General features: G+C 40.9%; 1 protein-coding gene across 3 annotated transcripts; it reads left to right on the top strand.

The window, feature by feature from the left end:
* Positions 1 to 790: 790 nt before the first annotated feature.
* DYNLT5 (dynein light chain Tctex-type family member 5) lies at positions 791 to 13,654 on the top strand. Of its 3 annotated transcripts, none has more exons than XM_050962937.1 (5): positions 791 to 960; positions 1,942 to 2,111; positions 3,462 to 3,547; positions 10,787 to 10,911; positions 12,275 to 13,653. In XM_050962937.1, the coding sequence occupies exons 2-5, from the start codon at positions 1,999 to 2,001 to the stop codon at positions 12,476 to 12,478; spliced, it is 528 nt and encodes a 175-aa protein (XP_050818894.1). In that variant the 5' UTR covers positions 791 to 960; positions 1,942 to 1,998; the 3' UTR covers positions 12,479 to 13,653. The 3 variants fall into 3 exon arrangements, with proteins under 3 accessions (XP_050818894.1, XP_050818893.1, XP_050818892.1); XM_050962936.1 differs by having other exon boundaries at positions 864 to 960; positions 1,988 to 2,111; XM_050962935.1 differs by lacking the exon at positions 791 to 960 and adding an exon at positions 1,260 to 1,398 and having other exon boundaries at positions 1,988 to 2,111; positions 12,275 to 13,654.
* The last annotated feature ends 1,370 nt before the right edge of the window (positions 13,655 to 15,024 follow it).

Here is a 15,024-nt window from a genome sequence, read left to right as displayed (position 1 = left end):
GCAGCTCTTCCACCACCTAACCCAAACTGCGAGCTAAGGCCTGGGCTACACTACACAGGGTGACCTAAGGTAGCTTACACTGACAGAATTACATCGGTGTACACACTACAGCCTTGCTCCAGACGATATACGGGACCTACACCACCAACACTAACCCCACCTCCACCAGAGGCTCGCAGCAGTATCAAATACTTTTGTCAAATGCCTTGGGCCAGGAGATACACTCAAGGTCTAGACTCCCGAGTAGATACTACAAAGATGTGGGGGTCCATTCAAAAGTATCTGGCTGTGGCCTGTTGGCTGCCTACCGACCACACCCGCGGTGCCGCCAGGCTGGTCCTGTTTGAGGCAGCGGGACGAGCCTGAGCCCCTCGATCTGGCCGGCGCAGAGCGGTGTCTTGCAGCGGGAAAGGCAGGGAGGGAGCCCGCCAGGCACAGCACCGCTGCCCCTGCTAGGGCTCCACGGCCGCACTTCCGCGCCCGACAGAGCCTCTCTCCGAGGGCGTCGCCGTGCCCAGGGCCGGCCGGTCCCAGCCAACCCCTGAACCTGCGCACCCCACGCTGGAGCCCTGCGGGATGTGGCGAGAGACGGAGCGGGGAGGGGCCTAGTGTTCCAAAGGGGCGTGGGCAGAACGCGGCTCGCGCGCCAGGCTCGGCGCTCACGGTCCCTACACCCCCGCGAACGTTCCCAGGCCAGCCCCGCCCGAGAGGGGAGGTCAAGCCAGCAGCCCCGCCCCCGCTCCCGGCCGCCATCCAATCAGAGGCGGAAAGGCCGAGCTGAGCCGCCCGGGTAGAATCCGGCTCCCGCGGGCGCCCCTCTCCGCGCCGTCTGGGCTGGGCCCGGGGTGGGAGCCGCCCCTGGCGGAGGAGGCCCCGGAGGGGGACTTGTTTGGCCGTAACCCTGGAAACCAGCAGCGGCCGCCACTTCTTTGGCAAGCGGCACTTCGGCTGCGGGTGGGGGTGAGTGCGGGGCTGGGTCGGCGGCGGTGAGCTGGAGATGTTGCGGGGGAAGCAGGGTAATGGGACTGGGCTGCCCCAGAGCTCCCCTCTGTTTGCTCAGGGGACCCGTGCTCGCCATCTAGAATCATGGCTAATGCCTCTGTAGCCCTTTTCGCCCCCGAGAGCTCGCCACGCACTGTGCCCGGGGTAGCCCTGGGCTGCGCTTGGCCGCCGTGGCGGGATGAGCGTGGCCTGAGTGGAGTGTGGTGTGTCCCGACAGCAGGCCGGACCACACCACAGGCTGTCAACGGTGGCGCTGCTGTGAAGACTGGATGTAAAAAGAGACCTCTTCTTACTCAGCGGTTCTCCCCTTCGTGTGTCAGGCACTCACCTCTGCTGGCTGTGCTGACGAAAATGTTACTGCTTTTTACTCCAGTTAGTCCCGCGAGATGATAACGGGTTTGTAAGCGATCCTTAACTACAGCGTGGCTATTGCTACACAAAGATGAGGCTAGACCATCTTAATTCTGCTGCTAAAACCCTATCCGTGCCAGTTTTTTACTGCAAACTCAAAACAGGGGTACTATTTTGTAGTCTGTTATCAGAGGGGTAGCCGTGTTAGTCTGGATCTGTAAAAGTAGCAAAGAATCCTGTGGCAGCTTATAGACTAACACAGGTATTGGAGCATGAGCTTTTGTGGGTGAATACCCACTTTGTCGGATGCATGTCGGATGCATGCATCCGACGAAGGGGGTATTCACTCACAAAAGCTCATATCCAATACGTCTGTTAGTCTATGAGGTGCCGCAGCACTCTTTGTTGACTTTGTAGTCAATGATGTCCCAGTTCAGTTGTTTCTGATCGGGTATGTGGAACAAACGTTAGGCCAAAGATTATTAGTTTACTGTCGTATTGTAAAATCTCCTTTGGACCAATTAGTTTTCAGTAGAGCACATACCTCCATATGCTTAATTTGCTAAAATAGTTATATTGTTGCTACAGCCACCTGTATGCTTCAGGGTCTCTATCATACTATATAAATTCTCAGATTTAATAGACATGTCGGACATAGCTAAGGATAAGGCAGCACGCCTGTTAAAGAAAAGAGGCAGCGTATCCTCTCTGAGCAGTCATGATGTCAGAGCAAAAGAAATCCTTGGAAAAAACAAAGAGTAAGTAGTTTTTCTAATTTGGATTATAAAATAATGTAAATATATCAGGAAAATGTTGCATTGAGAAATAAAAAAAGGTAATGGATGAAGGGATGTTTTGAATCTAACTCCTGTTTCTAAAGCATTATGAGAGAGCTTCTTTGCATAATAATTACAAAGGAAAAATATCTGGGATTTCACTCTTCTAATTATTCCTTCCAGTGTGCATTCTGAACACCGCTTCTGTTTTCAAAACTAATGTGCATTTAAGAAAAAAAACCTTTTAAATTTGCTGGCTGTGGTGGGTTGAGAAAAGTAAACCAATCATTTTTTTAAACATTAATTTGGTTTTACTATAGCAAACACAGTAATGAAGCCGAGAATTTAGAATGGATTTGGAATGCAGTGTTTCTTCAGTCACTTTCATAAATGCATAGCTGATGGATGCCATGTTGGAGTTTGAACCAGGAACCTCCAGAATGAAAACCATGAGCTGCTACATCATTAGCTAAAGCGTGGAGGCTATAACAACTCATCCCCTGTGGATTTACACAGTGGGGAAACAATAACACATTCACCAGTGGGTTCCATTTTGAACCAGAAGGTAGATTTAATCTGACTCCTGATGAAATATTCTAGAGTATTCCTTTAGGGGACACCTCAGTCCACAGACTTGCTTGACAGTAGTTTGGATACAAAGAAGCATGACAAAGTATTTACCAAAATTATATTTTGTTAAGCTCTATTTTTAAGGTGAATTTTGTCTTATATTGTACCCAATTCTGTGGTATTAGAGTTCCTATCAGATTGATTTTTATTTAACTCAATCCCACTCCCCCACCATCCTACTTAAAATTAAGTAGTTGGCCACCTAGCTGCTTCTAAATTCTGGGCTTCATTGGTGTATTTCTGTTCTAGTAAAACCAAGTTAAAGTTTAAAAGTGATCATTTTGCTTTCCTCTGCTCAACCCCATGCAGTTAGAAAATTCAATTTTTTTCTTAAATGCATATTAATTTCCAAAACAGAAGCTCTGTTTAGAAGGCAGTTTGGCAAATTAATGCATTATGTCCTTTGAAAATAGTTAGTTTTACAAGGAAGAGCAGATATTTTGTTTCCACTACTCTTTAGTGTTTAACTGGGTGTAATGATGTGTCCCACTGAGTGGCAGCATATTTCTTTAGCACCTAATGTCCTGAGAAAAAGCATTCTTAACTGATCCCATTTTGACATAAACAAGTCCAAAAATTATCTTAACATTTTCTGAGAGAGAGAGCCATGTTTTTGCACCATCTAAAATTTTGCATCTATTTTTATCAACATAGTTTTCAATATACACTAGTTTATACAGTCACTTTTTGGATTATTTTTAGCTCCATGAGTACAGTGTCTTATATGGATGAACCTGGCCATGATATTCCTCGTCTTGCCGTTCATTTGGAGAACACTTATCAGCTGGGTATGGAACACTTCCTCCTCCATCTTACACTAAAAAAAATAAGCTCAATACAGGTGATTGGGTGAAATGTAATGGTCTGTGATATATCTGTTAAAATAATTGCTCTAATGATCCCTTCTGGTCTTAAACTCTGTGAATCCGAAATGTAAACTGCATAACCCAGATATTGCCTAAATCGAGAAACAGTCAAAATGTAGTCAGTTTTGAAAAGAATTGAAAACTACTGTCATTTCTATTAATACATTTGCCCTTGAGTTCTCTTTACCAGTTTTTCAATCACCTCTCCCTGTTTAGAAAAACAAAACATAACAAAAAAAAACAAAAAAACACATCACCCCTCTCCCTGTTGCTGTGTAAAAAACCTGCAGGGGAAACACTGAAACAGACATGATGCCAAATTGCAGGTTAGTGCATCAAGTTGTCAAATTAACAATTTAAAATTCAGAGAAAAATGTTTTTCTCTAAACTTTCAGTTATTATAATATTAGGTGCCATCTGTAACAATGGTAAGTTGAAAATGTTCAGGGAGAAGTAGGATTTTGAAATTGATAGTATCTCTTTAAGATAACTGTTTTATCAAGAGTGCTTCTCTTAATTTGTAGACTGAGAGGCATAGTAATTTATCTGTTTGATTTATTTATGTTGAGGTAATACTCAGGGCCACTCTGTAGTAGGTACTGTACAAACTCATAACAAAAAAACTGTCCCTGCCCCAAATTGTTATGGTCATGATGGCTCCCGATAAAATAGCTTTATCATAATAAGAGTCTCTGCACAAGAGAATATTGGGGATCAACATTTGTCTTAGTTTAGAATCGAAAACCGCATAATGTATATTTTGACTGAAAACAAAATTTAGATGTCTAAAGTTTGGCGTGTGTAAGGTACTACTAATCCAGATAATAGCAAGAGAAGTTTATCCTTTATGGCAAAAGGTATAGGAGCAATCCATTTACAGCGTGGTAGATGCATAAAGCTTGTCCACTTCGTGTCGTTAGAGCTGGGTGGGAAACAGTTTTCCCATCCCAGTAAAATATTTGAGATTAAAAAAAAAAAAATCCCATTCTGAATTGGGACAAAAAGTTGCAACCTTGAAAACTTTTGTGAACTGACAAACCAAAAAAGATTTCAGTTTAGGTCAAAATTTTGTTTTGATAATTTCAAATTGTTTCAGTTAAATTTCAACCATTTTCCATTTTTAATCTTTTACTTTTTTTTTAATTCCCATCCATCAGCTCAACACCAATGATGCGCCAAATGAAGTCTTTCCTCCACTTTCTATCTTGAACAAAGCTATGAAGCTGGTACATCTTTAAACATTTTTGTTCTGTCATTCTTCACTGCATTTATCTAATGCATCCTCTGTCTTCCTGTTTCTAGTTCCATGCACTCTGGTATTGATTGCTATGTATGGTATCCTTTCTGAGTCCATTCTTGATATGTGTGCAAACCATCACTGTTGTCTTTCTTGAGTCTTCTGTAAGTGTATTACACCTCTACTCCAATATAACGCGGCCCTCGGGAGCCAAAAAATCTCATCATGTTATAGGTAAGGCCACGATATATCAGAGTAGGGAGGAACCGCTCCTCGCCCAAGCTCACCTCCACCTCCTCCCTGAGCATGCTGCCAGCGCTCCGCTTCTCCCTCCCTCCCAGGCTTGCTGCGCCAATTAGCTGTTTGGCGCGGCAACCTTAGGAGGGAGGAGAAGCGGAGCTGCAGCACTCTCGTGGGAGGTGGAGGAGGCGATGGCAGAGTGGAAGTGAGCTGGGGCGGGCAGTGGAGGTGAGCTAGGGTGGCGAGTGGTTCCTCTGCGCCCCCCCCTTATTTGCTGCTGCCCCCTTACCTCAGCTCACCTCTGCCTCCTCCCACAAGCGCGCCGCAGCTCCGCTTCTCCCTCCTCCCTCCCAGGCTTGCCATGCCAATCAGCTGATTGGTGCAGCAAGCCTGGGAGGGAGGAGAAGCAGAGCTGTGGCATGCTCATGGGAGGAGGCAGAGCGGAGGTGAGCTAGGGCGGGGAGGCCCAGGGAGGGCCACGGCAAGTAACGGGTGGGCATAGAGGAACTTCTTGCAGTAATACAAATTTGGATATAACGAGGTAAAGCAGCCCTGTCCCCCGGAGCACTGCTTTACCGCATAATATCTGAATTTGCATTATATCGGACCATAGTATATTGGGGTAGAGGTGTATATCTTGCCCTCGCTGTTTTCTTCTCTTTTCATTTTTCTTTTTCTGCAGTCTGGAAGCTCCGTATTCCCCTCAGCCAGTTCATTTCAGCAGTGTAAAATCTTTCGTCCTTCTGATTTCCTCATACTAGCATTCCAGTCTGTATAGCAAGTATCCGCATGACAATTGTCTCATATATGTTGATTTTTGTTCTTATCAAAATGTCTTTAGCCTTCCAGATCTTGCAGTTTTTCAAATACAGTAGCGGCTAGTCCAATTCTTGTTTTTTATGTCATCTTCACAATTCCAATTCTTTGATACTCTTTCCCATTCTACCTTGTCAATTATTCTCTGTAAATCCTCCTTAGTCAATTCTGGGAGGTCCATGTCATCTCTGAATCTAAGATTCCTCTCTTTTCATCTCTCAGTGCCACAGGCATTACTGCTTCCAGTACCAAGTAAAACAAATCTGGTGATAGCATGCACTCCATTGCCGTGCTGAACCATTCCATCAGTTTCTTGTCTACTCTCACTGCACTCATTGATTTGCTGTAGATATTTTCTATCTGCTTGATCAATTTTTGAGGGCTGCTATACGTTGTCATAACTTGCCATAACCTTTTCTGCTAAACGAAAAGCCTCTTTGAAGTCTATAGAATTGTAGTAACAGATTCAGTTGTGTTCTGTGCATTTCTTTGATATTTATTTTATCACAAATAACTTATCTGTTGCACTTCGGTCTGGTCTAAATCCAGTCTGTTCCTTTGCAGGTGCCATTTCCTCTTCATTCTCTTCTGCAACCTTTTGGTGAATGCTATCTCTGGTGCTATTTTACTGTAACTAACTTAAATTTCTAAATGAAATGTTTCAAAACAGGAAACTGCAATCTTTCATTTCCAACAGTTTAAAACAGAACTTTTGATCAATTTTGAAACTTATTGTCAGTGTGGATTTAAATCACAAGTCATGAAGACTTGATTTAATCATGGATTTCTACATAAAGTGCATTTTTGTTGGTTGTTATAACCTAAATACATATTCTTCACAACTCAGAGATAGATGAAAGTTTCATTTTAGAAGGTACACGCTATACATTTTTAAAGTGATTGATTTTGAAAACTTTTCAGATTAGTTTTACAGCTATATCAGAAAATGAATGATTGGTTATTTCATTTACAAAGGTAATTGAAGCAGATATTTATGAAGTCATTGGGAGGTGAACTATCTCCAATTCAATAGGTTAATCATTAATATTTGGAGGATTTTCTTGTCATGCTGTGTTAGGAGGGGAACATCACCAGACAGAATTTTAAATTGTTTTTTTTTTAACTAAAACAACAGCATTATGTGTTCTGGATTTTTTTTAACAGCAAACATATAATATTCTAACAAAACAGGCATATGAATTTTTGAATTTAGTTAAACATTCAAGTTTTTTAAAATCAGGTTTCTTTTTGTTAAAATTGTTTTTTAACTTAAATAATTAAATGAAATATTAAAAAAAAAATTAAATCGACTATGTCAGCCAGGCCATCATGAGAAACTTAAAATATTGGCTTCTGCAGCTAATGCAGTCATCTTCAGCTTCATTTTCCTGTTTGTTCATAATCTGGAAAAGAAAAACAAGCTTTCCTGCTTTTTCAGGTCCCAAACGATTTCTCAATTTGGAATGAATTAATCCAAAGGAAGAAAATATTCTTTCTACACCAGCAGAAGAAGCTACTGGTGTAGAAGTGAGATTATCACTTCAACAGTCTCTGAATCCAAGTGCTTAAGTGACTTCTGCCAGTTCACTGGTGTTACTTTCTTTAAAACATCATCAGCAAACATATATTTCTTCAACAGTTCTTATTCTCAAACTGGGTCCCTTTTGCGGCCTGCTGCCATTACAGGTTTTCCCTTCTAGTGAGAGAATGGCATGGTGGATCTCAAGTCAATGAAGGCTACCCTCAGAAAGACCTCAAAACTTCTAAAATATTCTGCTCAAACCGTTTCACTTTTGTTTCTACTGCCTGTTCCTCCCTTCTCACATTTATCTCCAGACTTCTTCTCCTTGTCCAGATCTGTTCCGGCCCCAACAATCTTCTATTCATTAAACTTTTTGAAACTTTGCACTTTTAGAGCAAGATAGGGGATTGACTCTGTGTACACAAATTTGCAGAGGAACAATAGGGTTGAGGTCTGTTATTTCTCACCTCTATATATTATTTATTTAGTTATTTAAAAACATTTTTGCTGTTAACAAGCATGTTCTCTCTGGACACAAATCCACCGTTTGAGAACTGCAAAACTAAGCATCTCTAATGGTATTTTCTAGACTGAGCACTGAATCCCATTGGGTAGATAGAAAGATTAACCTAAATTATCTATACAGAAGCCCCTGGAACCCCATAAGATTGGGTCCCTAGTCCATGAACTATTGGAACTCATTTTCTTAAACATTACATGAATATATTGTCTCATACTATAGAATTAGAATTTATAATCCCTATTCCATGATGAGATATCTTTGAGCTACAATGTATCTTGCTTGATTAAAATTATCGTTAGGCAAGTTTTTTCCCTCAAAAAGCATTTTATCAAAAAAACCCAATTTTAAATAAAAATCTTTGTTTTGTTTTTTTTTAAATCATTGGTTTTTATCTACCCTGCTTATTGTTCTAGTCAAGAAACTTATTGAAACTGACCTTTTCCTGCAAACAATTTCAGTGAGGACTATCAACATTTTTCAATGGGAAGATGGTTTGCTGAAAAATTCCTGACTAGCTGTACATGGCTCGCTTATAGATCTTGCAAATTATCTTCCAGTCTTTTTTTTACTGAGACTTGTGCATAAGAATGTACTTAGAACCACTTTATAGTATCAAATAAGTCTGTGTTTCTGCCACATAACTGCCTGATCCACAACCACATTTTTCCAAGGAGATGATAGAATATGTTTGAATTTTGAGGCAAATGAGGAAGGAAATAATCCAACTTCTTCCAGTACTTTGAAGGGTATTACATCCATGTTCAATAGATTTCAGCATGCAAGAGATATAATAATCTGTAGGTATTTTTCGTGTAGGTATTTTTTGTGTGCACCTTAGTTAGTTAATGATCAAAAAACACTCAGATACTATGGAGAATAAGCTAAAAAAAACTTAGATCGAAATAAACCCAAAAAGGAATTGTGGGGGAGGGGTCACAAGGTTATTGTAGGGGGCAGTTGCGGTATTGCTACCCTTACTTCTGTGCTGCTGCTGGGGGCAGCACTTCCTCCAGAGCTGGGCAGCTGGCCAGGAGCCCAGTTCTGAAGGCAGAGCCACCACCAGCAGCAGTGCAGAAGTAAGGATGGCATGGTATGGTACTGCCACCCTTACTTCTGCTCTGCTGCCTGCAGAGCTAGACCCTTCATCAGCAGCCGCCACTCTCTGGCTGCCCAGCAGTGCAGAAGTAAGGGTGGCAATACCATGACCCTCCTAAAATACCCTTCTGACCGCCACCCACCACAACTCCCTTTTTGGGTCAGGACCCCCAATTTAAGAAATGCTGGTCTCCCCTGTGAAATTTGTATAGTATAGGGTAAAAGCACACAAAAGACCAAATTTTACTGGGGGAGACCAGATTGCGTGGTCTGTGACATATTTTTCTTGGCTGTGAATTTGGTAGGGCTCTTGTCATAGCATTTGTTTCAAGTGATGGTTAGCAGATCACAGCTAGCCATATATTTACTCTCCAATTAGAGTGGTAGCCATGTTAGTCTGTTCACCTGCATGTCTACCAATGTGATATATGCCATCATGTGCCAGCAATGCCCCTCTGCCATGTACATTGGCCAAACCGGACAGTCTCTACGCAAAAGAATAAATGGACACAAATCAGACGTCAAGAATTATAATATTCAAAAACCAGTTGGAGAACACTTCAGCCTCTCGGTACTCTCAATTATAGACCTAAAAGTGGCAGTTCAATGAAAAAAACTTCAAAAACAGACTCCAACTAGAAACTGCAAAACTGGAATTAATTTGCAAACTGGATACCATCCAATTAGGCCTGAATAAAGACTGGGCATGGATGAGTCATTACACAAACTAAAAACTATTTTCCCATGCTAATTTCCCCCCCCCTACTGTTACTCACATCTTCTTGTCAGCTATTTGAAATGGGCCACCCTAATTACCACTACAAAAGTGATTTTTCCTCCTGCTGCTAATAGCCCACTTTAATTGATTTGTCTCTTTAGAATTGGTAAGGCAACCCCCATCTTTTCATGGTGTGTGTGTGTGTGTGTGTGTGTGTGTGTGTGTGTAAATAAAAAATAATCTTCCTACTGTATTTTCCACTTTATGCATCTGATGAAGTGGGTTTTAGCCCACAAAAGCTTATGCCAATATAAATTTGTTAGTCTCTAAGGTGCCACAAGTACCTGTACTCCTCATTCTTTCTCCTATTAGAAAGATCCATTGCTCTCAACATGATTGTCGTTCTTGTTTTAAATGTCAGTTTAATTTTCTGGTAAAAATTCTGGAGGGGAATGAGAACAAACAAGGAATCTCATTAAAAATTCCCAAAGTGCTACAAACCTTAACTTGTTTATACTTAATTTCCTGGTAAATCCATTACAAACTTGTTAAAGAGAAAAAATATGAATTTGAAGGTGCTTTATTTTCCAGTAATAAAAATCACTCTCTGTTTAATTTGTGGGTGAATTAATGTTCTTGAAATGAAATATTATAATAGCACTGGCTAGAACCAGAGATGTTGTGCAAGATTAAACGAAGCACCTCAGTCTTGATCTTTAGCATCCCTCCTGTTTCAGTTGTGGGTCAATTTTAAGTAGACTTAAACCCATACCAAATAGTGTGATAGCTTTATAATTTGAGATCATAAAAATATTTTTAGTTTTCACCTGATCCAGGATTTGAATTCAGAGAGAGAGAGAGAAAACTAGTGTACTAGTTCACTGTTCTAGTTAACTCCCTTTCATTGGTCATTTTGATTAGTCGGGTTAAAAGAGCAGTTTACAATGTGTTCAGTTATTCTCAACATGGATTTATAAATTAAAGCATTATAAAATATCTACATATACCAGGTCCTGCAAAACGTTTTCCAGTGGTCACAGTAAATAATATTTTGAAGGATGTGCTGACTAATTATCTTCAAGAAGAAAAATATGAAGCGGAGCTATGCAGACAAATGACAAAGACCATCTCTGAGGTATAAAAAATAAATTATTAGTACAATTAGGCTTTTGGAGTAAATGATGGGTCAGATTCACCCCCTTCTCAAATCCATGCACTGAGGGGTCTTTCATGCACAGTCTCCCCACTTTCTCTGCTGGACCCTTTTCTGTGTGTCTGGGGTATGCATTGGGGAGGGGAATGTGACTTGTCAGGCTTGTGACAAGTGGATGGGCCAGAGACTGCACATCATCCTTCCTCTGGTCCTCAAAATTTACCCAGAAAATGGAACAGTCCCAGGCTGTAATAACTTTTATGCATAGCCTCTGGGATGGTCACAGGGACTATTGTGACCAATGGGACGTCGTTCCATTGACCTTGTCCTCCCAAGGAACCAAGTGAGTGGACATTAGGTGTACCAGAGGCAATATGAGAGCATAGTGCTAACTCTCCTTCTGTGGATCCCCAGCATCCACCAGATTTGGGGATAGGCAAACCCGTACCCCCGGCAGGACAATGCCTCAGAATTTTTTTTTCCTTCAAAATCTTCTTTCCTTGGCTTTTCATGTCAGAAGAGACAATATTAGTAAGTAGAATATAGGACTTACAGAAACTAAAATGAGTGAACTAAAGGTATGAAGTTAAAATCTGTTAAATCCCTGTGTGGATGCTCTCATTTACAAGCTAGGGGGCCTCAGTTCACTGAATTTAATCCTCCAGAAACATCCAGAGTAGCCCCTCAGTGATACTTATGCATTTGTGCTGTCGCAAATTCTGCTTGGTAACGTGCAAGTCTTCAGTAGTTTGCTTTAGGTGTCATAGAGTGAAACTTGGGCATCATCAACAGATTTTTTTGTTGAGAAAGAATAGCATATGCAACTTATTCTTTTACCAAAAATGGGTCTGTAAGGCTAACAGGAGTAAAAGGCAGTAAAAACTTGTGTGTTTGGGTATTTTTGGTTGGTTGGTTTTGTACATTTTAGTCAACGATTGATTACACACATGGAGATGATTGCTTAAGAATGAAGGTGCCATCTTTTTCATAGACAGTTTTCATATTTGAACTGTTCTGTCTCTCACTATTCAAGAAGATGCCACCACTTTTTTAAATGCAACTTCTAAAGTTAATCCTTTGGGGAAATGACATTTCCAAGAACTGATATCACTATCATCAGTGTTGAATATACTGATTCATTGGTGCTGTAACCTCAGTCTCACATATTCCACCCTCTTGTGGTACTGGAATACTTACAGGATGATGTTGCAAGTCTATGGTTAGGTGATTGCCAACAAGATTCTTGAAAATGTCTAGTAATACTGTACATAACATGTTTATACTACACTGTATCAATGCAGTGATTTTTACCTGTGAACCTCCTGAACATGTTTCTCTCTTATAGGTTATTAAGGCTCGGGTAAAAGACCTTATGATACCAAGGTACAAAATTATTGTGATTGTACATATTGGACAACTAAATGAACAGAGCATGCGAATTGGAAGCAGATGCATTTGGGATCCTGCGAGTGATACGTTTTCATCATATGCTTTCAAAAATACCTCACTATTTGCTCTTGCAAATGTCTATGCTGTTTATTTTGAATAATGAAAAGCTCTAGTTTATCAGTGAAAGAAAAAGATCTAACTTATCATGTTTATATTGTAGAAAAACTGTTAGAAGACAGTCAGCTTACATTTGTTTTAAAATGGGAGAAATAAGCCTTTCAGTGGTAAATGTAATAATCATGCACACTTAAACCATTTTCTGCTCTTGTTCCTTTCCACAGGAAATTATTCATACTTAAATGACATTTTGCACCTGTTTTTCAGAACCACATATCACTGTATTAGCTTATATCATTGTTATTTGCTCTAATTAAATCCTGGTCCTCAGTTTCAGTCCCCAGTAAAAGGGCTTTGTGCATAAGGCCAAGATGGGATTTGCAGAAGTAAAAAAATCCTTCCCTTCTGCCCTCATCTTGGAGTTAAAATGTTGGGCAACTGCCCAACCATGTCATGAGCTGTGACCAGTACTCTGAAAGGTTTTACAAGTGGGAGATCCACACAACTCATTGTCTTTAACCTTCCTCTGACAGAGGTACTGTCCATGTCTACCGCCTTCTCACATGGCATCTCTGGTTCAATTTCCCCAATGGAGTCTTCAGCACATTTTAGTTATGGATGTGGCTTAGGCCTCTTGCCAAGTCACTGAGGAAGATCTCCCTCTTCCATGGTAGTAAAGTCCCCAAGTCAAAGTTCAGCGTAAATACAAACCACAAGAATCTTTGACCTTTTGGGCTCAAATTTCACCCCCCTTCCTTTTGCGCCGATCCCAGCTGTAGCAGCTTGTCTTAACCACCACCAACAGGTTCCAAGTAACAGATTAAACTGTCCTTCCTGGTTGGTCCCCAAGTAAGATGGCTTTCTCCTTTTAACTGCCCCCTCCATGCCTGACAGCCCTTGCAGGTGAAGCAGGGTAGGGCTAACTGAGTATACCCCATCAGACCTTCTTTCCTTTCCTCCTGCTCCTATTTCCAGTGTTGCAGAACTGCAGATGTCCCACTGCTTGTTTGTTTGTGGGTTTTGTTTTGTTTTTGCAATGGGAAGATTTTGGCCCTTAACTAGTAATAATTAAGAGCTAGAGGAAAATCTGGATAAGTATCATGACAGGTAACAACAGTTAATTATGTTCAGAAATGTTTTATTGTACTGTAAGCAGCAATGTGTCTAATCTGTGCTATGTATATGAAATTCCGTTTCCATTTTACTTAAAGTAAATAGTTAAAACAGTACTGTGCAAGAGTTGAACTTCATGTTTTTAATTAAGGTGGTTTTATTTCTTTATCGTTTCTGGATTAATATAGAAATCCTATTAAATCCTTGTCTACTCACTTTTATCTTTTAGGCTGTGTCTGCACTACAGACCTTACAGTGGCACAGCTGTACCACTACAGCCTTGCCGCTGTAAGGTGCGTGTAGCCACTCTATGCCAAGGGGAGAGAGCTCTCCTGCTGGCATAATTAAGCCACCCTCAATGAGCAGCGTTAGCTATGTGGGCAGGAGAACCTCTCCCACCAACGTAGCTTGTCCACAGCACTTTTGCCAGTGAAACTTATGTCAGTCAGGGGTGTGGCTTCTTTTTTTAAAAAAACCCTGACCGACAAAAGTGGTAGCGTAGACAAAGCCTTCGTTTCTTAGAAGGCTTAAATGTGTTATCTGTTCTGCTCCTTGTCATTTTTATACCTACAAGTACGCACCTTGAAAATAGTTGATAAATTACCCAGAAAAGTTGAGATGCAACATTCAGAATAGAAGAGGAAAACACTTTTGTTTAAATAGCATAAGAAATTTGACATATTGCCAGATACCATTTTCTGCCCAAACATACCAAGCGATTTTTAATTGGTACATTAGGGTACCACTAAGGCAGACCATGAGGTTATCCTAAATGCTGAAAACAATATATATAGATATTAGGGATATTTTCTGCTCTGGATTCACTTATAGAATCCACATTGATACAAAAAGTGTCGTGGACAAAGATGGAATTTATACCCTTTATATTACATTTCTGTGGGCCAGGTTCCAAACTTCTGGTATAGGGAGAAGCACCATAAAAACCTTTTCTTTTGGCTCTATGGGGCCTTCTCCTGAAGGGTGGCAGGAGATGCTTCCACCTGGGGGTAGCTTTACCTCACAGAGAACATTGAATTGGCACACTCCGCAGAAATCATCACAATGCCTTCTTCCCAGTGAGCACTGCATATTCTCCTTCCTCTCCTCTGACAAGTCCTTATAAAGTGGCATGTGTTCTGGGTGAAGCTAGCTTTCAGTCCTCAAATATGTGTGTCCTCCTTACCCCCCCACAACAAAATAAATCATATGAGAGTGCTCTTGTGTTACAGATGAGTCTGAACTCTTTTATATACTTCTCTAAATCTAACAGAGCATGGTACAATAAATCCCCTTGGGATTTATCATTGGGTTCATGTGCTATCAGGGAGGTGCTCTTAGAATGTTCTTTGTGTAGTATTTGGAAGCCAGAATGTTGCAGTTTAAAACCTCTAGCCATTCTTGCTAACTCTTGTAATATTTGTTTTTGAATTATTTTAAACTTTCTTTTCTATTTGAAGAAATGTGGAAGAAGAAAAG

Source organism: Gopherus flavomarginatus, chromosome 7 (assembly GCF_025201925.1).
Source record: "Gopherus flavomarginatus isolate rGopFla2 chromosome 7, rGopFla2.mat.asm, whole genome shotgun sequence".
Classification (NCBI taxonomy): domain Eukaryota; kingdom Metazoa; phylum Chordata; order Testudines; family Testudinidae; genus Gopherus; species Gopherus flavomarginatus.
This window is presented reverse-complemented; position numbering and strand designations above follow the sequence as displayed.

Coding starts and splice junctions, on each gene's coding strand:
- DYNLT5 (XM_050962935.1), top strand. Junction 3,548..10,786: donor GGAGAACACTTATCAGCTGG/GTATGGAACACT, acceptor TACATATACCAG/GTCCTGCAAAACGTTTTCCA. Junction 10,912..12,274: donor TGACAAAGACCATCTCTGAG/GTATAAAAAATA, acceptor TCTCTCTTATAG/GTTATTAAGGCTCGGGTAAA.